The sequence below is a fragment of the Dryobates pubescens genome, chromosome 3 (assembly GCF_014839835.1).
Source record: "Dryobates pubescens isolate bDryPub1 chromosome 3, bDryPub1.pri, whole genome shotgun sequence".
Lineage (NCBI taxonomy): Eukaryota > Metazoa > Chordata > Aves > Piciformes > Picidae > Dryobates > Dryobates pubescens.
In genome coordinates, this window is record NC_071614.1 from 29,172,326 (window position 1) to 29,195,996 (window position 23,671).

Consider the following 23,671-nt stretch of genomic DNA (forward strand, 5'->3'; position numbering starts at 1 on the left):
ATTCAGAAGTATATGTATATAATTTATATTTTTTAAAAAAGATAGATTGGGAGAGTATATCAATACATTTTTTACTGGGAGAAGTGTTTTACTGATAGTGCATGATCAAACAAGTTTGTAGTCCACTGTTCTAAAAGCATCAGCATGAATTCTTCTGCCCCCTTCTCTAAAAAAATCGTGCTTTGCTAGACTGTCAGTTTATGTTCAATCCCTCTTACAAAGAAATACTGAACTTCCTCACAGGACTTGCATGAGGCTATTTTAAATGAAAGATTATAAAGTGCCCAGCAGAAGCATGAAGGAATACAATGAATTTTAACAGTAAGTTTCATGCCCAGTTCTTTGCCAAGAGATCCCTTTCTTGTTTTATACAGCGTATTAATAACTGACATGGTTTTCACAATCCTATAGAGTGTTTTTTGTTACAGAAATTTTATCTAAGTAACTCAAAACCTAGAAGGCAACAAATTGCTGCAGGAAACAAAATTATCTGTCCCTATGCTGCATGTGCTTCTGTTGGTCGTTGAGGTTCTGGGCTTTTTTGTTAGAATGCCACAAAACATCATTTAAGAAATCCTGTGGGATCCAGAAGCAGGAGCAGAATATGAACAATGAGCCCATGACTCCCTACTCCTTTCAGTCAGTCACCTAGGAAATCACAAAGATATGCAATTTTTAGATTAGTGGGTTTGTATGACCAGCAGGATGAGGGAGATGGTTAAGAACACACAGAACACCTCGATGCATCAGGGAAGTAAGTCTCCCAAGCTCAGCAGTGGCGAGAACAGATTCTATTCAGAGAGAGAATGGATGCTATTCAGAGTGGCCTGGCCACTTTCTGCATCCTCACCTTGAAGTTAATCTCTCAGGCTCAAAACCCTGCCACAAGATGGCACTGGGACCAGGAGCAGCAAAAAACTGAGCAACAAAAAACTGTGAGCAACAAAAAACTGTGGGTAAGGCCACTGTCTAAAGCCGGAACTACAGCACACCTGCACAACCAAGAACCTGGCTCTTTCAGCAGCTGTTTGTGAACCAGTTGTCCATTAGGCTGTTTGTTAGGCTGCTAACGTAATTTGCTCATAGTATACTGCTTTGGCTACTAGTTCCCTACATTCTTTTATCTGTCACATAAAAAGAAAATACATGGTTAAATTGTACCAGCAATAATAAAGCTAGGGATTTCTCATCTGTCAGGATAAAGCTGGTACCATTTGGTAGTTTGACACTCGAAAACAATGACTGGCAGAAATTTTATCAAAGAATTACAGGGTTTATGTTTCAGTTTCAAACTTGAGATTAAATAAATCAATAAAAAGGGCTTAAAAGCTTAAGTGCAAAGGTCAGTGAGGGAAAGTTATACAGCTAAACCAGTTTCTTCTTCAGAATTTTCAGGTTGCTTCACAGGGTTGAACCCTTTGATCCTAAAGGGACTCAGTATGATTTACTGCTACACTACAGCAACCTGACCAAAGTCAAAGGTGTCCAGACACTGAACAGCTTTCACGATAGGAACCACTACTGGCTCTCCACATTTTACAACATTGTACAGCAATAAAATCCTCTTCAAGTTGGCTACTATCTCTTCCTGGCAATTTGCATGTCAGAAGACTTTTAACAGATAAACAAGCAACCTCTTCCCTGTAAAAACCCCACATCCCAGTCTCAGAAAGATTTACTTGCTTCCTAGAAATTCAGAGAGAATTGTCTCCTAAAGCACTCAGCCTCTGAACTGGACATTTCATTAAAAGTTGTACTTTTCTCTAATCTACTCTTCTCAACACAAACACATTCTAGACTTTCTTCTTCATAACCTCTCTAAAGACTGCCATCAGCAAACTCTTATTCTCTTAATAACACTTGACTAACAAATCTAATTTACCTAAAAATACTCTTTTCCTCAGTAACTTCTCATATAGGTGCTTCATGGAACGATACCGAAGATATTTAAAAACCATGTCATGCTGTTTTCAATAGGCACAAGTTCTGCTAGTGATATCAGAGGGGGTACAAATATTTGCATGTAGAAGTTTCAGTATTGTACCTTCTATCATTTCCATACCACTAGGAGGTTTACAATGTCCAGCATGGCTCACAACCCAAACAGGATACTGCTGATTTAGTCCACAATATAAGGCCTGTATAAAGGTCCTGTAATAACCTGCCAGTCCAGGGTTACCTGCCAAAAAACAAAACATACAAGTAAAGTCAGTATTACACCTTCCAACAACAAGCAATCTCCTTCAAAGCAAACTAAACAGCATTTTAATTTGTTGATTTATTTTCTCTAGTACATTTTACAATTTTTATTTTCCCAATTTCAACACCCCCTCAAAAAAAAAACTAGCAAAAAACCCCTCACACAAACACCAACAAAAATACTCAAAACACCAATGCCCCGGTACCATGATATCAGTTACATGTTTTTAAGTATGTCTTTGTAAGTTTAACACTAAAGGAGATTTTTTTTTGAGATAAAAACTTGTTGCATATATAAACTTCAGAATGCTTGATCCAATTCCTGCAACAGGATTTCCAGAAAAACCAAAATTCACAGAGGTCACACATCCATACAAACATACTACATTTCCGTACACCAAAACCATAATATAGAGGGCCTCAGAGACAATAAAATCATATATAGACATCATCTGTCAAGCTCCTTGGATTGATGTTGCAATAGAGGAAACCTGCCTTTTGGCAACGTTGAAGATGAAAGTAGCAGGAATCCAAAATAAAGCGTGTCTTTTGTAGTACAAATGTTTTGGCACCACACTTAGCCCTGCTATGTAATGCAATTAGGTATTTTGAGATCAAGAAATCACTAAATTAATCCCAAAGCCAGACTTCTTTCTTTACTTTTTTCTCTCCTTTAATAATGCAGAACATGGAAAGAAATGGCAATAGCTGTCTTAGATATTTCAGTACTCTTTCCCATCATCAGCCAGCTGAACCTAACATGTAAGTACTCTGAATCTCAGCTGAGAATACTGAGCTGTGAACAGCCATTGGCTGAAAAGTAGTGAAGAACTGCTTCTGAACAGTGAGGCTTTGCATCAAATACTATGCAAAACTCAAGACACACTAATACTTTTTTGAAGGAAAGAAGATTTTTAGCCTGTGATGTAATATATATTTTAGGCAAATTAAAAAGAAAATACATGAATGCCAAAGAAACCCTCTTTCGTCATTCTTCGTAAGCATCTCTTCATGGTAAAAGACATTCTGAGGGGGTCACAGTATCACAGTATGACCAAGGTTGGAAGAGACCTCAAAGATCATCGAGTCCAACCTGTCAACACAGACCCCATGACTAGACCATGGCACCAAGTGCCACATACAATCCCCTCATGAACACCTCCAGGGATGGTGACTCCACCACCTCCCTGGGCAGCCCATTCCAATGACAAATGACTCTCTCCGTGAAGAACTTTCTCCTCACCTCCAGGCTAAACTTCCCCTGGTGCAGCTTGAGACTGTGTCCCCTTGTTCTGGTGCTGGTTGCCTGGGAGAAGAGACCAACCCCTTCCTGGCTGCAACCACCTTTCAGGTAGTTGTAGAGAGCAATAAGGTCTCCCCTGAGCCTCCTCTTCTCCAGGCTAAACAATCCCAGCTCCCTCAGCCCCTCCTCACAGGGCTTGTGCTGATATAATTATGTATCTCTGCAGTCAGTCATTTTATACGTTTTTACTTCAGCTCCTATCTGTCAAAATACTTTAAGAAGAGCAAAAAATGTGACTATGTAAAGATTTTTTTCCATACAACAGAGTTACAGTAATAGCTAATGGGGCTTAATAGAGCAATCTGACCAACATTCTGGGCTCATATGCAGTTGAAATTCTTTTCAATTAAACTATTTTATAGAAAAATAACTACCAGGTTCATCACAAAGGCAACCAGGCAATGCAATGCTCATTTGTGTATTTTATGGATTTCGTAGTACCTGGAACCCAAAAGGCCTATGGTCTTTCACTCAGCAACCAACTGTCAAAAAATAGAAACCATAAGAAAATGCAGTGTTAACCTCCATGATTTGAAGGTTACTCCAGTTACTTGAATACCACATCAATCCTCAGACACCTCAGGGCACCTGAATCATTCATGCATGCCAGCAAATCTAAAGTTGCAGTCAACTGAACCAAGAAGCACATCTTAAGCAGTTACTCTCAACTGTGCTTAATTTTCAATAGTGCTTGTGTTGTTTTAGAAGTCTTTTAAATAGCTGTAAAGGGTGACCATAGTAGAAAAGTACAGTAAACTACAATACACTACAGCTTAACTTACAGAGGATTTCTAAACATTTAATGGGAAGACTGTGGCAAATGGACAACTATCACAGTGAATTAGAACACTGTGAGGCCACTGTATTTGGTGTACATTCAATTACTGAAGGACTGCTGCTTCCTTGTCTACTCTCCATAATACATGACATGTCAGCCAGCTATTCTACATTAAGATCAAAATCTTTCTATTTGAAGACAGGAATCCACTTCTTCCTTTTTCAATCTGTTCCACCCACAGCTAAAGCAAAATGATACAGAACAACTGAATGTGCAGAGGTGTAACTTTGAGTGATATTATAAAGTAAATATGATTCACTTCTATATTCTGCAGATACAGGCTTTCAAGAACTTGAACTACTACCTTTTAATCATCTATATAGTCAAAAACCCCATAAAAATTACCTACAAACATTAATTTGCCTGCCTTCTGAACACTATTTGTCAATACTATTTCCATCAAATCAAGATTTTAAATGCCAACCACTTCCTTTTTCTGAAGAGAGCTAGCAGTGAAGAGAGAACAGGAAGTACAGACTAAATACCAGCTCCAGGATACCACTGTTAAAGAACACCTTTGATCCTGATTTCACAAGATTTCCTATACAATGTGTCATAAATCCAAACTTGGCCTGTCTTAAAATGAAATGCATAACATTTGAGATGCTGCACTTACAAAAAAAGAAGTTATTCTGACTCGGGAAGTTTAAATTTATATACTGTATGCCACCAGCATAATGCAATCAGCTTAATTCTGAATGCAAAACACCAAACATGTAATGCTCACTTTAAAAGTTAGAATAGAATAGAATAGAATAGAATAGAATAGAATAGAATAGAATAGAATAGAATAGAATAGAATTAACCAGGTTGGAAGAGACCTTTGAGATCATTGCATCCCACCCATCATTCAACACTCGCTAATCAACTAAACCATGGCACCAAGCACCCCATCAAGTCTCTTCCTAAACACCTCCAGTGATGGTGACTCCACCACCTCCCTGAGCAGCCCATTTCAATGGCCAATAACTCTTTCTATGAAGAACTTCTTCCTAACATCCAGCCTAAGCCTCCCTTGGCACAGCTTGAGACTGTGTCCTCTTGTTAGAAACCACAGGTACTCCTCACAAGCAATGACAATTTTTGTGGCTTAAAAACTGTCAACCATTTTGAATTCTGCAACAGAAAATACTAATGTGAAATGTAAACCATAATAAAGAGAAAACTAGCATTAGATAACTGTGCAAACTGGCAGCCTGGCAGCCAGTGCCAGAACAGGGGGACATGGTCTCGGGCTGCACCAGGGGAAGTTTGGGCTTGGGGTGCGGAGAAAGTTCTTCACTGAGAGAGTGATTGGCCATTGGAGTGGGCTGCCCAGGGAGGTGGTGGAGTCGCCATCTCTGAAGGTGTTCAGGAGGGGATTGGACATGGCACTTGGTGCCATGGTTTAGTCATGAGGTCTTGGGTGACAGGTTGGACTTGATGATCTTTGAGGTCTCTTCCAACCTTAGTGATTCTGTGATTCTGTGAAAAATAATTCCCAGACTTACTGAAGAATGTACAATGTAAACCCTAACAGAAAAATGTTTAGGATAGAAACAAAAACATACCCAAAAACATATAGGAAAAGCCTTCTGTCCAGAAATGGGAAGATCAAAAATGTATTCAGCTTGCTGAAATTAAATTGAGACTAAACCATAAAATGTAAATAATTCATAGCAGTTCTGGAAGGAATATCTATATTGAAAAGGATTTCTTTTAGCAGTCTGCAGCAAATGCCAAGAGCGGTGGGCAGTGAAGGGGACAAAACTTATGGATAGCTAAATCATCCCAAACAGTAACAGGGCTTCTTTCACCTTGTTTGGAAACAAGCTTTTTGGTTCTGTGCACTGTCCTGCAAGATGCTCCCCAGTGTTTTCAGTTATGTCTCCATAAGTCTGACCATCTGTGGGAGCAGAAGCTGGCATTCAGCTGTGGTGCTTCATATGCGTCTCTCTAGCAGTTGCTTTTTGTCTGCTATGGGACCTCAGCAGCACCATAAAGAATAAAGGCAGCTATATGAATACATGGCCAGCAGTGGGTTTACAGAGAACTTTGAAGGAATGGAAAATATGCCAGTAATCATAATGAGTTTAATTTTAGAAATAATCCCCAGTTTCAGAATTATGTATGCCACAGTATTTACACGATAATCTCCTGCAATACAAACAAATGCAGACCTTTTTCCTTTTTCTTTTTTTTCCTAACAGAAAGAGAGCAACCATAAATCAAATTTGAAATCTAGGGGTGCACAGCAGGACCACACAAAAATTATTTCTGTGGCAGTGATTCTCACTGCCTTTCACATTGCTGCCAAAGCTCCCAGCTCCAGCTCAAAGAGCCTACATGGCAAGTTCCTTGCTCAGGGAAACTTAATCTGCCTTTGGCATCTGACCAGCCACTATGGAAGAAGATGCAACTCCCCTATGTTAATGAATGGAAAGCAGCCCACGCAGATGTCAGAAGGATTTAAATGGAGCGTGTAAAAAACACAATGATGTTCTCACACTTGGGAGAAAACTGCAGAAACTGACACCGTGGCTGATCACCAGGCCTTAAAAGGAAACACACAGGTTTCTCTGACCGGAAGGGTGAAGGGATTTCAAATAAAACATGTCAAATAACATTTGAATCATCATCATAAACCCATGTCAATTAAACTTGCACCTGTTTGCACACCTAGGGGACTGGCATCTTTCATCCTGTACTCCATTTATAGTCCATATGCTAGGGGAGCAGCACCAGCCAAAAACCAAACAATTACAAGGACATTATACAGAAACACATGTGAAAACTCTGTTTGATCCTCTCTAACTATGGAATCATGAATCTGGCTAGAAAGCACCTTCATGTATATGCTTGGGCTGTGAAAATAGGGAATCTCAGAAGGCCTCAACCAGGTGCCAGTAACACAGCTTATTAGAGTTTTTCAAGAGCGCATTTTTTTCTCTCTAGGTATATACACACACAGATTTTAGTTTAATACAGCTGTAAAACATAGATAGAAGATTTTACAATGCACATTTACATGCACTTTGCAAAGCAGATAAGCTTCTCTGCTCTTCTCCAATACTGTTTTCCTTTTAGGACAAATGTGGATTCATTTACCTCTAAAGAAATCCCATGGACAGCCTAACAAACCTGAATTTACATGATACAACTGGCTTTGCCCAAGTGACAATCATGCCTGAAGCCTGTGAATAAAAATTCCCAGCTAGAAATTATTACACTACATGCCTGTTTTCTCATATGAATGGTTAACAGCAGCTACCCAGGCAGATAAGGTACAAAGTCTGAAATGCTAGTTTTGGCCACTGAAAACCTACTGGACTTTATAACCCTTGAAATATCACTTAATCACGTAGTCCACAGATGTATTTCAATAGAATACAGACCTTCAAGATCATCGAATCCAACCTATCACCCAACACCATCTAATCTGCTAAACCATGGTACTAAGTCTCTTTTAAAACACTTCCAGTGATGGTGAATCCACCACCTCCCTGGATAGAATAGAACAGAATAGAATAGAATAGAATAGAATAGACCAGGCCAGGTTGGAAGAGACCTTCAAGATCATTGCATCCAACCCATCAACCAATCCAACCCACCTAAAAAACTAACCCATGGCACCAAGCACCCCATCAAGTCTCCTCCTGAACACCTCCAATGATGGTGACTCCACCACCTCCCCAGGCAGCCCATTCCAATGGGCAATCACTCTCTGTGTATAGAACTTCTTCCTAACATCCAACCTAAACCTCCCCTGGCACAGCTTGAGGCTGTGTCCTCATGTTCTGGTGCTGATTGCCTGGGAGAAGAGACCAACCCCCACCTGGATACAACCTCCCTTCAGGTAGTTGTAGAGAGCAGTAAGGTCTCCCCTGAGCCTCCTCTTCTCCAGGCTAAGCAATCCCAGCTCCCTCAGCCTCTCCTCACAGGGCTTGTGTTCCAAACCCCTCACCAGCCTTGTTGCCCTTCTCTGGACAGTTCCAGCAACTCAACATCTTTCTGAAACTGAAGGGCCCAGAACTGGACACAGTACTCAAGGTGTGGCCTAACCAGTGCTGAGTACAGGGGCACAATGACCTCCCTGCTCCTGCTGGCCACACTGTTCCTGATGCAGGCCAGGATGCCACTGGCCTTCTTGGCCACCTGGGCACACTGCTGGCTCATGTTCAGCCTACTGTCAACCAGCACCCCCAGTTCTCTTTCTGCCTGGCTGCTTTCCAGAAAGAGACTTTGGTTACTTCTAACGTCTCAAGCAGGTATAATAGGTACAAAACCCTTTTAAAAGTGCCTTGATTTTATTGTTTAGGTGTTTTAACATGTCTGTAAAGTAATGGCTCTTGAAAGAAGACTGAGATATAAAACTGGAAAAAAAAATTCTAATGGAATGGCATTTTCTGGGGCTTACAATTAAACATCTTTTGTTCCATGTTCTCCACATCAAGTGACAAATTAACATACTAAGTTAGGTCTACTAGTACACACCCACACATACACAGTCTCTTAAGAATATGCTTAGGTAAATGAAGACAGATTTAACTACTTTTAACACCCCAGACGTGCTTGGTCCGCCTGATCCAATCCATCTTACAAACCAGTGCTGGCAGAGAGGCTACAGTGAGCTCTGTGCTAGGTCTAGAATTCCCAGTGGGAATTTTTCAGTCAGCTTCAGGGCCTGAAGCAGAATTGGACCATCAGTAAACAAATCTCCTTCTGAAAGAAAGGGGGAGAACAAAAGCAGTGTGTAGAGGAACATGAGACTTTATGTCAAATGGGTTCACAAGAATGCCTATGAAACATCTGAATAACACAACCCCAAGGAGAAACATCAGCAGGAAGAAGACAAATACAAGAAAAATAAACAATTCAGAACCAAGACAACCACAAATTATTTGTTTTGTCCAGATAAACAGCTCTGCAGATTTGACCACTAATGAATAATATACAAGGAGGAAGCAAACAATACATTCAAAAGACACCAGAAGGTACATTTTCAAATGAGAGATTTCCCTAAGTTGTATCAGTGTCACACAAAAGAAAAGCACAGGTTTGAAGGCTTTGAGGTTATTAGGTTTTGGTTTTTTAAAGATAGTTCTTACAGAAAGATGATAAATGGGAAACAAATAGCAATGGAGAACATGAAGAGAGTTGATTTCAGAAAAAGATTGAACATGTGTTTCTGCACATTTTTTGTGTGTATCAAGACTACCAAGGCAATGCAATACTTGAAACAAAATGCCAAGGGTGATTTTGCAACCAAATTTTGCATTTGTATTTATCATCAGTCTTCAGAAACACGAGACAAAAGAACAAATTGAACAAACTGTACTGCATGTGGATAATCCATGATTTACCAATGCACAGTGTTGGGAAAAAATTCTTTACATTGCCACCACTGTATCTGATTGAGGAAAAAGGCCTCTGGTGAGAATTTCAACCTAAACACTTCATTTGGGCAAACATTTTCACCACTCATAAAGACAAGTCACTTCATAAGCACAGATTTTTAGCCACTGAAGACCTATTGCAAAGAGCTTCTGCCCCTTAAGAGAAGATTCCAGATACAAAAGATCTAAAACTTAAACATGGAAGGCAGTATCTAAGTCTGTATTTACTATATATGTATTTATTCTTGTAGGATTTTTTTAAATCCATTAAAGAATACCCAAGATTGATTTTAAAAATGGAAATCAGGACAATGGTCCAAATCTTCCATCAAGCCTGTAAGAGGAAAACAAGAGCAAATGTACTAGAGAAAATAAATAAACAAATTAAAATGCTGTTTAGTTTGCTTTGAAGGAGATTGCTTGCTGTTGGACTTACTTAATTTTTGACTATCCTGTTTTCCATAAACTGGATATAGAACATAATGGGTCAAATTTATTTCTAATGTAGCTTCAGTGATCCATAGGAATTACTATTGGGAGGGAAATAAGGTCATATGTCAATTACAGTGTCAAAGGGGCTATTTGTGGTTGTTTATTTTCAGAGACAACTAGCTCAAAATATTTAACATCGAGGTAAATCTGTATCAGCTCAGGTAATTCTGATAGCAGATGCCAGTTAGGAAACAGGACATTATACACTGGTGCTATGGCTTAAAACATTTTAATTGCATTATTTGTACACAATGCACATGGAAATACTGGATTCCCTTCATAGCTACACCCTTCAGTAAGTAATTTCTTTTCCTCCTGCCTCAGACACCACATGAATAGAAACTCATCCTTTTAAAATGGTCAAATCAAGCAAATTACCATAGAATACAGCTTTTCAATAACTTTGGACAACTCAAGCCTCTGCATGCTTGAGTTGTCCTCCCTTGAATATGGTGCACACAGGCAGGCAGGAAGGATCCATGCTGAAAACAACACTGCATTAGCAGAGAGAGGACACCAACAGAAGACTGCGGATTGAGAAATTTCAGTAAGTCACATCTGCCACCCAGATTTAGTGGAGGGAAATACTGTCAAGCACAGCTGGATGTTAAACCATCCTGTTATTACTCTGCCTCCTCAAACTTAACAAGCTCAAACATGCCAAGTTCCCATCAGAGGTACGTATGGTACACTGGGAAATTCAACAAAAGTGACTTATTTCAGGCCTAGATCTGCATGTTGTGAACTGACACCAAATTTAACAAGATCTGCAGCAAGTCCCACCTTCTCCCTTGACTGTCATTCCCATCCCCCTACCACGGCTCACCAGCCCCTGAATTACATTGGCACAACTCTGTGGGGCCATGCTGTGAACCCAAAGAGGGAACTGTTCCAGCTTCAGAAAGACCCCAGAAATAAATGTATGTATTTATTCAATTCACAGCATGAACTCTCTAACTATTGTTCTGGCATAACCAAGGGGTGGATTGACAGTGTGCTGGAAACAGGAATACCTATGCCAGTATTGTTGACAAACATTTTGGATTCTGAAATAATGGCATAACAAAGTCTTCTAAGTGCGCAAAGCACTAACTCTTAGATTTCCAGTGCCTGTTGGATCTTAGTATATACTCTACAAACAGTTTCTAACTTCCACACTACTTTAGGCTCAGCAACAACTGCTTTATACTTTACTTGATGGTTCTAAAATTTACTTGAACACAAGGGCTCTATGAATAGCCCAGTCCTTCCAACCAGGCTCCTTACAGGCTGTTCAAATCCAAAGAAAGGTTCTATTACTTACGTATCACCTACAAATAAAGTATACGACTGCAGAATCTTTGCAGGAGGGCTCTTATTACATGATGTTGATCATATAAAGGTCATAATACAGACAGCTGGGATAAAGGGAAAAAAGTTCTTGGAAATTTTAGGAACACCAGCTATCTTTCCCAAAACCAGTCTGAAAAGCAGCCCAGCAGGCAAGTAATACATCCAAAGCATCAAGTGGTTGCTTCAAGTTGTATTCTGTAGCTGTGCAGGAGATGCCGCAGTGTTTCTCTCCTCTCCATGTCCCCTCCTGGCTAACTTGCAGTCAGGTGTGATGTTCTACAGCCAATTCTCTGCTCAAATGTAATATCTTCAGGGGTAAGTTTAATTTCAAGCACTGCAAATACCACAGAAAAGGTAAATGCTGATGATAAGCTAATACATAAAAGGAACCCTATATGCAGTGAGCATCTGTATACACAGAGAGAGCATCCTGCTCATCTATTTGGAAATAAACATCAGGACAGAATTTTAGATGCAAAATCTGAGACTTTTTGGCTCCTGCTGATTAGCAGCTTGTGACTCAAGTGTACTAACTGGACTAGATACCTTTTTGAGCTGTGTAAACCTCCACATGCCTTGGCAAGGGAGCCAAGACTCCACAAACAAGATTTTTAAGCTGATTCCCTGGACCAGGTGTGTTAAATAACACTATCTTAATCTTTGAGCGACTAAATTTCCCCTCTTCTCTGCACTGGTGCTCCAGCTGAGGATCAACAATAGCAGCACTGTAGCTTGGGAAGGTATGGTCAAAACAAGCAAAAGTAACAGAATCCATGAAACTTCTGACACCAGTAGAGGTAAATGAAAATAAATACATTAAAAGCACATCGTTAATATGATGGAAATAAAGTATACTAATGTGTAAGTATAAGTCCTATGTAGCTTATTTCAACATTTGCACCACTGCAGCTACACTCTTTCATCTAGAAATTCTCATTGTGTCTAAAAGCACTACATAATTCAAACTCCAAAATCCAAAGTTCAGTGAATGATTCCTTTATTAAAAGACCTGAAATAATTAAATATAGTTAGTTCTTTTCCTTAATGTCCTTTGGGAGTTTAGTGCTGTACATCAGAATATGATGCTGGTCCTGACACAAGAATTTCACAAAATCAGGAAGAGTGGAGCTGCCTATGGAGGGGGCCAATGATTTAAACATCCAAGGAGAGAAAGCATGTGTTGTCTCACTCTATGCAGCTGTGCTTTTATTGTTAATTTATTTACTTAGTGTTAGCTGATTGTAACTGGGCACAAGCTTAGAGACCTGGGTGATATATTAAAGAAATTTTGCCAAAGTGAATGAAGACAATTCATTTGGTGGTCTGGTAAACAATCTGTGTGATGAAAAGCTTGGAACAGAAGCCTCGGCACTCCAATCCTTACATTCTCTGCTCCAACTGGAGTTGCTTTATCTCACTCCTCCTAACGCAAGTAAAAGGCATTTTAGTGATCCCCCAAAATCAACAGAACCAATTAATCATTGTCCTGTGAATAATCTTATAAAGCTACTGACTTTCTGGTGATATACATACAGTGCAGAAACAGTCAAGGCTTACCTATGCTCTCAGGTGAGAGCCTGAAGCCCACTACTGCATAGCATAGCTGGCTACTACAGCAGTAAGCTTTCCAAAACCGACTATACTAATCTTTAAAAGAGCTCCCTCTCCTGGCACACTCTTCCATACTATGTTTAAGTACTCCAGTCCTTACCATTTTTTCATTCTTTTTTGTTCCTAACATTCAAAGAACCCACTTTACATGTTAAAACACTATGTGTTAGAAGCACAAAACAGTGGAAAAGGGCAAAGAAAATATTATTTATAAGCATATAGTGACTGAAGGTGGAGATTCACTGCCTGTGCCTGTGCTGCCTTTAACACTGGGAAGGAATGTGGAATATGTGGAGACCTATTCTTCCACTGACTGTGCCTGGGGGCTCATTCCTCCACTGACCACCCGCACAATGGCCTGAGTACTTGTGGAACTGATAAGGGAACAATGGCTTGACCACAGTCCCACGCTCCACAGTCTACACAATAGTAGATGCAATGTATAAATATTGTCCCGGTTCTGTATCTGTAGTAGGGATGAGAATTTCTAGGCCAAACAACAGGTTTGCCCTCCTTGCTCCCACATAAAAGGGACACCTTTTGGGTAAGAGTCACAGCCTTGGCTGTGCCAGTTATTCCCCAGGAGGTTTTAGGTTTGTAGCTATAATGACAGCTTTAGAGCTATCTAGCTAGGCTGCACTTCAGTGTACTTACTGCCAGCAATCGTAAAGATTCTGTGCATGCTGCATGTGAACAAACTGTCCTATTTGTGCACCCAGCTGCTTCTTTTGAATGCAGCTGGACCTACAGCAGACCAGCTGTTTCTGTGTGTGGTGTCAGGCCTATAGTGTTAATATTAAACTGGCATATCTATTAAGAGGTTAAGTCCAGCCACACAGCCCCTCTAATCTCTAAGGGCCAGCTAGAACACAAGGAGATTCAACTCTCACTACATTTACCCTTCACTAAATGCAACACTACACAGTATCACTATGAAGGAAATGAGAAGGAACCTTAAACTGCAGCTCCTGAAAGACTGACTAATTTTAATCAAATATTCTTTTAAGATTATCCATATACTGATTTTTACTACCTTTTGAAGATACTCCAATCCAGATCAGAATCCATTCCTGGACGTGAAGTCTGGATAATCAGTTCCTGGGTCACACCTACAGGATCACTGAAGCCAGAAGGGATCATCCAAAATCTCCTAACCCTGCTCATGTAGGGTCAAGCTAGAGCAGGTTTCCCAGGTATGCACTCAGTCAAGCTTTGATGATCTCCACAGCTGAAGACTTCACATCATCTCAGGCTAAACTAACCTCGCATTAGGAAGAAATGCTCACAGCAGAGTCCATCCTTAGCTACTGGTTTTATGAAGCACCTAGGAATTTATGGTCTAATCTATCTTCTTTCTATTGATTTAATGCTACATTATTTACCAAGATTCACATAAAGGATTTTGGATTAAAATCTGGCCAAGGCAGCTCTTGTAGACAAGTCATAGAATCATTAAGGTTGGAGAAGAGCACTAAGATCATTAAAACCAACTGTCAACCTAACATACCACACCCACTGAACCATAACCCAAAGTGCTATGTCTAAATGTTCACATCTTCAGGGATGGTGAATCCACTACTTCCCTGGGCAGCCTATTCCCATGCTTGACCACTCCTTCAGTAAAGAAATTTTTCCTAATATCTAATCTAAATATCCCCTGGTGCAACTTGAGGCCATTTCCTCAATGTTTATAGTATACAGATCGCACACCAACAAGCACATTTAATCACAAATGTCGTTTAAATCAAAACATCCTAAAACCAACTTGAAGAGAACTGGAATGCTTGACAGTTTGTAGAATAAGGAAATAGATTTGTTTATTATTAAGCAAAGCTCTTACTCTCTGTGCTGACAGTTCAACATCTGAAAAACTATTCATTCCAGCTACTGCTGAGCAAAGTGAACGATTTAACAACCTTTAAAAAGCTGCTAAAGTGGAAGCCAAAACCCCCAAACACAAAGGAACTAAGCTTCAGGGCTATACAATTAGTTTTAGTACAAAGTCTTATTATATAGTGATTTTTAATAGAACTTTTCTTATGCAAATGCTGAGGGTGGTGATTACTAAATACCAAAACAGCAAGTGAAGACAAAGCCATATAATGTATTGAAAGCTTTTCAGAGTCCCTACATTGCAGTCAAAAATAAGAGTTTCAAAGACTTCAAAGCTAACAGGAAGTCTCACTTCAAGGAAGAACACATTAAAGACTTGTTATAATCCAGGCAAATTGTTTGCACTGTTTTCACTGATGAAAAACAGTTGTCTTCAAGCTACAACGTTCTTGTTGAGGTAAATGCATGTAACTACTCCTAGGAGAAAATCAGAATCCAAGCCCTCACTTCCTATTGTGTGCAGAAGCCCATAAGCAACTCTTCACTCTGAGTATTAGCTCAGGAGATTAAATCTTTAAATTAAAGTGTCTGTTTAAGTTCTCCTAGGCCTTAAGTATCACAGAGTCACTGTATGAATTGGTAAAACAGCAAGAAGATCCAATAATCCAGCAGCAATCCAACTGCAAGCAGGCAGATCAAGAAACCTGGCAAGTATAGAGCTCTCTGCATGCACGCCCCAGAACGAAATTCTGAAATTATTTCTGTATATTAATGAATGAAACTTGTGTAGCATGATTTGCCATTAGAAAAAACGAAATTGTTTACATTATACATTTTCAACCATGAACTATGCTTCCTGACTACAAGACTGCAAATACCAGAATTGGTTAGTTTACAGCAATGGTAACAAAAATTACGAAGCCTGGAATGAAGGTATTGCAATGCACTCCTGCAATGGAATGCAAGAAAAACTCAATGAAAGGTAAAGCTTCATGAGCTAAACAGCATGGTGCTTTTAAAACTCTGTACTGTATTTATTTTCATAGCTAAACATTTCATAAATACACAGACACAAATAGATGCTCTTAAAGCAGTAAAAAAAAATAAATCCATTACACTTTGTGGATCCTGGTTTTCAATGAACCCAAGCAATATTAAATATTGCTGCAGTACATTTTATACTTCACTGCCAATTTTACACTAAACAAACACTACAAACACAAAAACAGACCTTTATTACACAGGAGGAAAAAAGTAATTCCTGTCCTTTCCCTAACACCTACATTTCCAGAAAACCATGGACCTGATCCTCTAACTGCACACATTTAATTTAATGAGTAAATCTCATTGATTTTAATAGAAAAGTATTCACATCAAGAAAGGCAAGGAAGTATACACATATATTCTGGACTGAGCAAAAATGGTGCCTTTTACACACTAACTACTTCGATAAACACGTTATTACTCCTATACAGATGTTTTGTTTACATGAAGAAATAAAAAAGTGCATACTAAAAATGTCAAGCAATATAGTAAAATTTTATTAAAATTCTAATTGTACAGAGACTTCCATTAATAAAAAACATTAGCTTCTTGTAGTTGAATGAGACTGAACTCCACTGAATGTTCTTTATTCCAACTGCTTCAAGCACAGGGACCTATCAGTCCTCAGGAGGTAGAATCCTGCCTCATTTAAAGTCAACAGGAATTTTGCCATTAATTTCAGAGTACAACATTTTGGGGTTATCTCGCTCCCACCCCCTCCTTTTTTTGGAATAGAATAGAATAGAATAGAATAGAATAGAATAGAATAGAATAGAATAGAATAGAATAGAATAGAATAGAATAGAATAGAATAGAAGTAGACCAGGTTGGAAGAGACCTTTGAGATCATCGTGTCCAACCTATCATCCAACACTATCTAATCAACTAAACCAGTTCAGAGTTAAATGCTCCCCATTAAGAAGACATTTGAATTAAAATAAGCCAAAACAAAAATAATCATAAAGAATTTATTCTTAAATCCCTGGCAACAACTTGATTCCAGCAGAGGTTGAGAACTTTATCATTCTCACCCCTAAGCCCATTTTGTTTGATTACTTATAAACAAAATCATGTGCATGAATTTCATTAGGACTGGAAATGTGTGTACCAGAGCAGTTTAATATGCAGAACAATGTATCACATGCGGTAGGATTAATCGTGTTAAGTTCTGATCAGTGAACACTCTGCCGTGCATACTCTCCTTTTGGAGTGAGAGCTGCCCTTGACTGGACATTTCCTTGACCTGTACCAAGCCACACTATTGCCCATCTTTGTTTCATTCCATAAAAAAATCTCAACTAAGGATATATGCCTTTCAAGTGTGAAAATTGCTGGACTCCAGGAAGGCTCCACATTTCATACTTGGGAAGTTACAAGAGCATGAAGGGAATGCTATCTAATCCTAACTGTTTAGGTACACAAACATGTTGCCAGATGACCCAAATGTCTGGATCTGTCCTAAGGCTGTATTTTTTGTGTTGGCAGATAGAATTTCCCTTGAAGGCTAAAAATGAGGCATAAACCAGTAGGAAGAAAAACATTTGATTTATGAGAATCAAATCTGCATTATGTTATGCCAGGTCCTAGTCCACTCCCTGCCAACCACAGCAATGAAGTTGGGTTACAATTCACTACTGAATTTGGGTATCTAAAGTAAGATAGCATTATTGTGGTTGCTGTAATTTGTAATTGTTTTCTCAGTGAGGGAACTTCCAGGTTTTACCAACATAATTTTGAAATAAGAGTAAAACCATAAATCAGCTACTGCAAAGTTTGTAGACTGTGACACAAGCACTCCAAATATAACACTGATATCCATTTCTGGATACACATCTACTTAATGTAAGATGTTATTAAGGAGTCTTCACAGACCTGTTTTGCAGAAAAGAAGATCTATGTAGTCCTGCCACTACATTTTCTTGCACAAAAAGTTTTCTGTGGTGAATTTAGAACCCATGCAGTCTCTGAGGCTCTTTTTTTTGAGCAGAATAACTTACATGCCTTGCAGAGGCACCTTACCACGACTGCTAATATTTAACTTTTTGTGCTCTTCACCTACAAATCCTTCTACCAATTTAAGTTAGCTTTACAGTTTTATCCTAGTTACAGGCTCTACTACCAACCCTAACACAAGAATATCACAACCCGAAAAGATGTGAAAGACTCAGAACTTGTTGTTCATTTAAGCCTTCCAGAAAGCCTTAATTGGAAGAAAGCAGCAATTCAAAAGCACCTGATCAAGATTGTACCTCCAGAAAACTATTTGACTACTTGGATCCATAGATAGTCTTTTACTAAAGAGTTACATTATGCAGTTAAAGTTGTTCCCACAGAGCTTATTTCTTCTCTTTGGTTAAGAAAAAAAATTAAACTTCACTGTCACTGGATTAAAAGTTAGACTACTATTCAGCACCAGGAGGCAAAGGCATAGAGTCATTGTGCCCAGAGAAAATAACATAAAATACTCCATGGTGCTTCAAAAGCCTTTCAAAAAAAATGGAAAATTGAACCTGTAGTCTCTTCCACTGCTAAATAAGGACTAACCCATATGCTGGCTGCAATAACAAGCCACAGAGTATATTCTAACAAAAACAGCAAGTCAAAGAGTAACCAGAAAAGTCATTACTTGCACCACTAATCCTTGAAGAAGTAACAATAGCATCAGATACATTCAAATAAACTACAGGAATCATTAGAAATCAGCACATTCTACGGCACTGAAAGAGTCACAGTATCTGTGCTTCAACAGGCTCAAGCTCTGCTTTTGCTAATGGCAGTACTACAGTTCATTGTCTTCTCTATTAATTTTAACATACACTTAATGAAAGTTTAGAGTTTCAATTTTAAGATGACCAGATTTAAATATTACCCATAACTATACAATGCTCATTGAGTTTAAGAGGCTTATCATAAAAATTATTGTGTAAAAATTTTAAGCTAACAATAATTTACTCTAAAATACTCAGAACTTTGAAAGAAATAATGGCTCCAGAATTTTCCCTCAAATATCTTTCTCAGTTGGTACATAGCTGATGTACCATTCCATGATTCTAGGATTTTTTAAATTGAACATCCCTTTTCCAATCATCACATATCTACACATAAACAAGCAAAGACCCTTACCAGGAATAATCATGAATAAGAGCCTAGGTAGATTTTTGCTTTCATCTTTTGAGAGGTCTTTCCATGGCCCACACTTCAAGACATGGGTAGCAGCTCCACAACAGTAGATAAATTCTTCATGTAATGGGACAGGCTCTTCTGAAGCTGACTTCATTTTTGCTGTTGGACAGAGTAAGATACTGTTATAATACATCAGCAGATATTTACATAGCTGGCTCTTTGCTATTACATCTTCCTACAGAATAACCACAAAAACTCTCAATCTGTGTTCTCCAAACTGCTGTCATCTCCAAGAAACAAAGGCTCAATTTGGTTCTTAATGTTTGAACATGCAGCAGAAGTTGACACATATTACTACTATATGAGAAAAAGTTCAATTGTTCTCACAACAATTGAACAATAAGGTCTATCCTACCTTAAAGCCAAATAATTTAAAATTTCTTAGTCATACTAGCTACTGAAAAAATCTCAGCTGAAATGTATTTGAAAGCAAAAAAAGAATAAACACTGAACAAAAACTACTACACAACTTCTTTTGCAAGTTCTCTGTGCCTCAGCTACGTGACCACATCACTTGAAAACAACAAAACCCCCAACAACCATCAAACAAACAAGTCCCCCCCTGAAAAATGAGAATAAACCCCTAAAGGAACACACTAATTGCTAAAGTGCCTTCCAGCACTAGGAGAGCTCCTCATTTTAAGCTCAATCTAACTTACTTTTCCAGAAATTTTCCATGGATTAAAGGAGGAGCCTTTGTGAGTTAAATCTAATCAAGATATGATTAATTTAGGCAAATATTTTTGCTTATCACTGTAACTTTTCTTAAATGATTTATTTGATTGCAGTGATATGAAACAAAACTGTATGCTGCCAAACATGTTCATCAGTTCATGTATTCATTATTTATGAAATCTTTATTAGGCTGTCACCTAGGAACTGGGTGACTAACCAAACTCTTGTATTTTTCCTTCAAAAAACAAGCTACTACGTGAGTTCACTACATACGAATGAAAATGTGCTCAAGATGAATGATTACATACACAAGCATCTGCCTATTCAAGCTCTAGAGAATATCTCCAATCTTATAAGAACCATATTTCAGGCTTCTGAAGCAAGAGATCTGGCTTAAAGAGTCTTGAAAAACTTAGTTAAATTCTTACAAGAATGACTATACATTCTTTATCCAATAAATGACAGTCATTAATGGAAAAGGCAGTTCAACTTCAGTGTTTCCAGTATCATTAAATGGTAATTCAAGTCACACACAACAAAAGAAAAAAATATTAAGTCTAGTGGCTAATCTAAAAGATAGGTCTTTAGTATCTCTACCTAGTATGCCCTGAAAGCTGATCAAACTATATAAGGAAAAGAATATAATGAGATAGTAAGCAAAAAATCCCAAGGTTCCCCAAAAGGAACTCTCAAGGACTTCACATGCAGCCACTGTAGGAAAACTTTTTGGTAAATCTCGTCTTGAAATTAACAGATAAAAGTGCAAACATTTTAAATGCTGTTTTCCCAAGTTCAAAGGCCACAATATCATGTATAAATTGTATAGCAGCAATCCATCAGCGCATAGAATTCAGATAAATTATACTAACAAAATGAGAATAGGATCAAATAAGATCCAACAAAAAACCCCATTATAACAAAACTGGGTATTGTTAAATAGCACCAAGACCTTTATAACAGCAAAACCATCTAGTTAAGGATAACATTAGGCCTTTCATATGTTTTTGTTTAGTGAAAAAGCATGATTCACTTTTGAGTACAAGGTTCCAAATTTTATTTCCTATTAAGCTGATGAAGCTTTAGGCATAAAACTGAACATAAAAATCTACAACATTCACTGGACCATGAGGTGTGGGGACACTACTTTCACAGTCACTGGAAAATTCTCAGCACTACACAACTTGAAAGGAATGGATCCAAATGAATCTGTAAGTAATAATACTCAACTACCTTAAGAAAGCAATCTTGTAAAAATAACATTTCCTTACCTCTCCCAGTTTTAATCTGAAGTTTTTAAATGTTGAACACCAGGCAAATGCAGAAGAGACAGGTAGTGCTTTATTTTCAATTAACAAGTACCACCTTCAAAAAAATTAGTATAATGCAAACAGAAAGTGGATGGAGAGAACACAGGATACCTAGATCTTGTAAAGGATTTCTTTGGACAAACTATAAACAGTGGATGTCAAATTTTCTACATAAAACCAGCAAACATAGGCCAAAGACTTTACAAGCTGTTATGATGCCAGTCACATATCTTGACCAACTGTATAAGAAAAACAGCAACAGTATCAGCACATAAAAAGGAATGGTTAAATAAAAACTGTTTGGTGTTATTAGTAAAAATGAGCAAAGCTAAAAAATTAATACCATGGAGACATCAAACGAAGCAGTTCAGTTGCATGAAATAACCCAATAATACCCAAACACCTATACCTACAGCAGTTCAAGCAGCAGGCCACTGTTGTCTAAAACAAGTCAAGTAACTAGGCAGCTTTATTTCCTGGGATCACTCAGTCACCCAGTAATTTGATGCCTTGGATTTGTTTTGTCCCTGAATCACTCCCCCCATTCCCTGCCCTCACGCAGATAAACAGAAGAATTTTGCTGAAGAATTTTGCTGATGACTGTGCAAAAATATCTGTGAGATGAGTGGAAAAGGGTTGCAGCTTACTCACGCTTACAGCTATAATGAGAAAAAGATTAAGTGCAGAATAAAATCTGCTATCAGTTTACTTCTGAATATTGCACAGAGACACAATACAGTGGACTGTGGACAGGTCTGGACAGGAAGAAACTTGGTTTTAAGAAATGGACCTAGAGTATAACCATAAAATTTGTGTTTCATTACCATTAGTAACCATGCAGCAATTACCAAGACTGTGTGTGCTGTCCTGGTGGAAGAGAAGGGAAAGTAACTTCTGAGTATCAATCCTGTACTTGACAAGTGGTCTCTTGTGAGAGCCAAACATTATAAAACCAGTTATGGAGATGGCTTTTCAGCAAAGCATCATTTTTCACAAACTGAAAAAGTGTTCAGATTTTGTGGATTCAAATCAGGAACAGATGTATCCCTCATCAACCTGTTCCAACAAACTGCTTTACTCTGCTATGAAAAAACTTTAAAGAGTTTTATAGGGGATGAAACGAGAAATCAGAGAATGTTTTCATATCTCACAAGATATGAAAGAAGGAGCAAGAAGAACCTCCACTCTTTATTGGACCTGGAGGGGAACATTGTAACTAAAGATGAGGAAAAGGCTGAGGTACTAAATACCTTCTTTGCCATTTTCAACAGTAAGGCAGGAGGACTTCAGGATAACTGGCCTCTTGAACTGGTAAATGGGGTCAGGGAGCAGCATAATTGCCCTGAAATCCATGAGGAAGTAGTTAGGGACTTGATGAGCCACTTGGATACTCACAAGTCCATAGGACCAGATGGGATCCATCCTAGGGTGCTGAGAGAGCTGGCAGATGAGCTGGCCAAGCCTCTCTCCATCATTTTCCACCAGTCCTGGCTCACCAGAGAGGTCTCAGATCTCTAGAAACTGACCAGTGTGATGCCCACCCATAAGAAGGGCCAGATGGAGGAACCTGCAAATTCCAGACCTGTCAGCCTGACCTCAGTGCCAGGCAAGATTATGGAACAGGTCATCTTGAGTGCAATCACAGTGCACCTGCAGGATGCCAAGGGCTCAGGCCCAGCCAGCATGGATTTAGGAAGGGCAGGTCCTGCCTGACCAACCTGATCTCCTTCTATGATCAGGTGACCTGCCTGGTGGATGTGGGGAAGGCTGTGGATGCAGTCTGTCTGCACTTCAGCAAGGCCTTTGACACTGTTCCACACAGCAAACTCCTGGCCAAGCTGTCAGCTCATGGCTTGGACAGCAGCACTCTGTGCTGGGTTAGGAACTGGCTGGAGGGCAGAGCTCAGAGAATGGTGGTGAATGGTGCCACATGCAGCTGGCAGCCAGTCACTAGTGGCGTTTCCCAGGGATCAGTGTAGGGCCCAGTCCTATCCAATATCATTATTGATGATCCAGATGAGGGGATTGAGTCCACCATTAGTAAGTTTGCAGATGACACCAAGATGGGGGCAGGTGTTGATCTGTTAGAGGGTGGAAGGACGCTGCAGAGGGACCTTGACAGGCTGGAGAGATGGGCAGAGTCCAACATGATGTCATTTAAAAAAACCAAGTGCTGGGTGCTGCACTTTGGTCACAACAACCCCATGCAGTGCTACAGGCTGGGGTCGGAATGGCTGGAGAACAGCCAGGCAGAAAGGGACGTGGGGGTACTGATTGACAGCTGGCTGAACATGAGCCAGCAGTGTGCCCACGTGGCCAAGAAGGCCAATGGCATCCTGGCCTGCATCAGAAATAGTATGGCCAGCAGGAGCAGGGAAGTCATTGTGCCCATGTACTCAGCACTGGTTAGGCCACATCTTGAGTACTGTGTCCAGTTCTGGGCCCCTCAATTTAAGAAAGCTATCGAGACACTTGCATG

The 23,671-nt window shown here is 39.2% G+C and overlaps 1 protein-coding gene across 2 annotated transcripts in view; it reads right to left on the minus strand.

The window, feature by feature from the left end:
• LDAH (lipid droplet associated hydrolase) overlaps window positions 1–23,671 on the minus strand; it is a 110,714-nt gene that overhangs the window by 79,818 nt on the left and 7,225 nt on the right. For both annotated transcript variants that reach the window (XM_054179893.1, XM_054179894.1), the window contains 2 exons: window positions 19,151–19,309; window positions 2,045–2,179 (listed from right to left, as the gene is read on the minus strand). In XM_054179893.1, coding sequence (XP_054035868.1) covers window positions 2,045–2,179; window positions 19,151–19,309 — 294 coding nt within the window. The remainder of the gene's footprint in view (window positions 1–2,044; window positions 2,180–19,150; window positions 19,310–23,671) is intronic.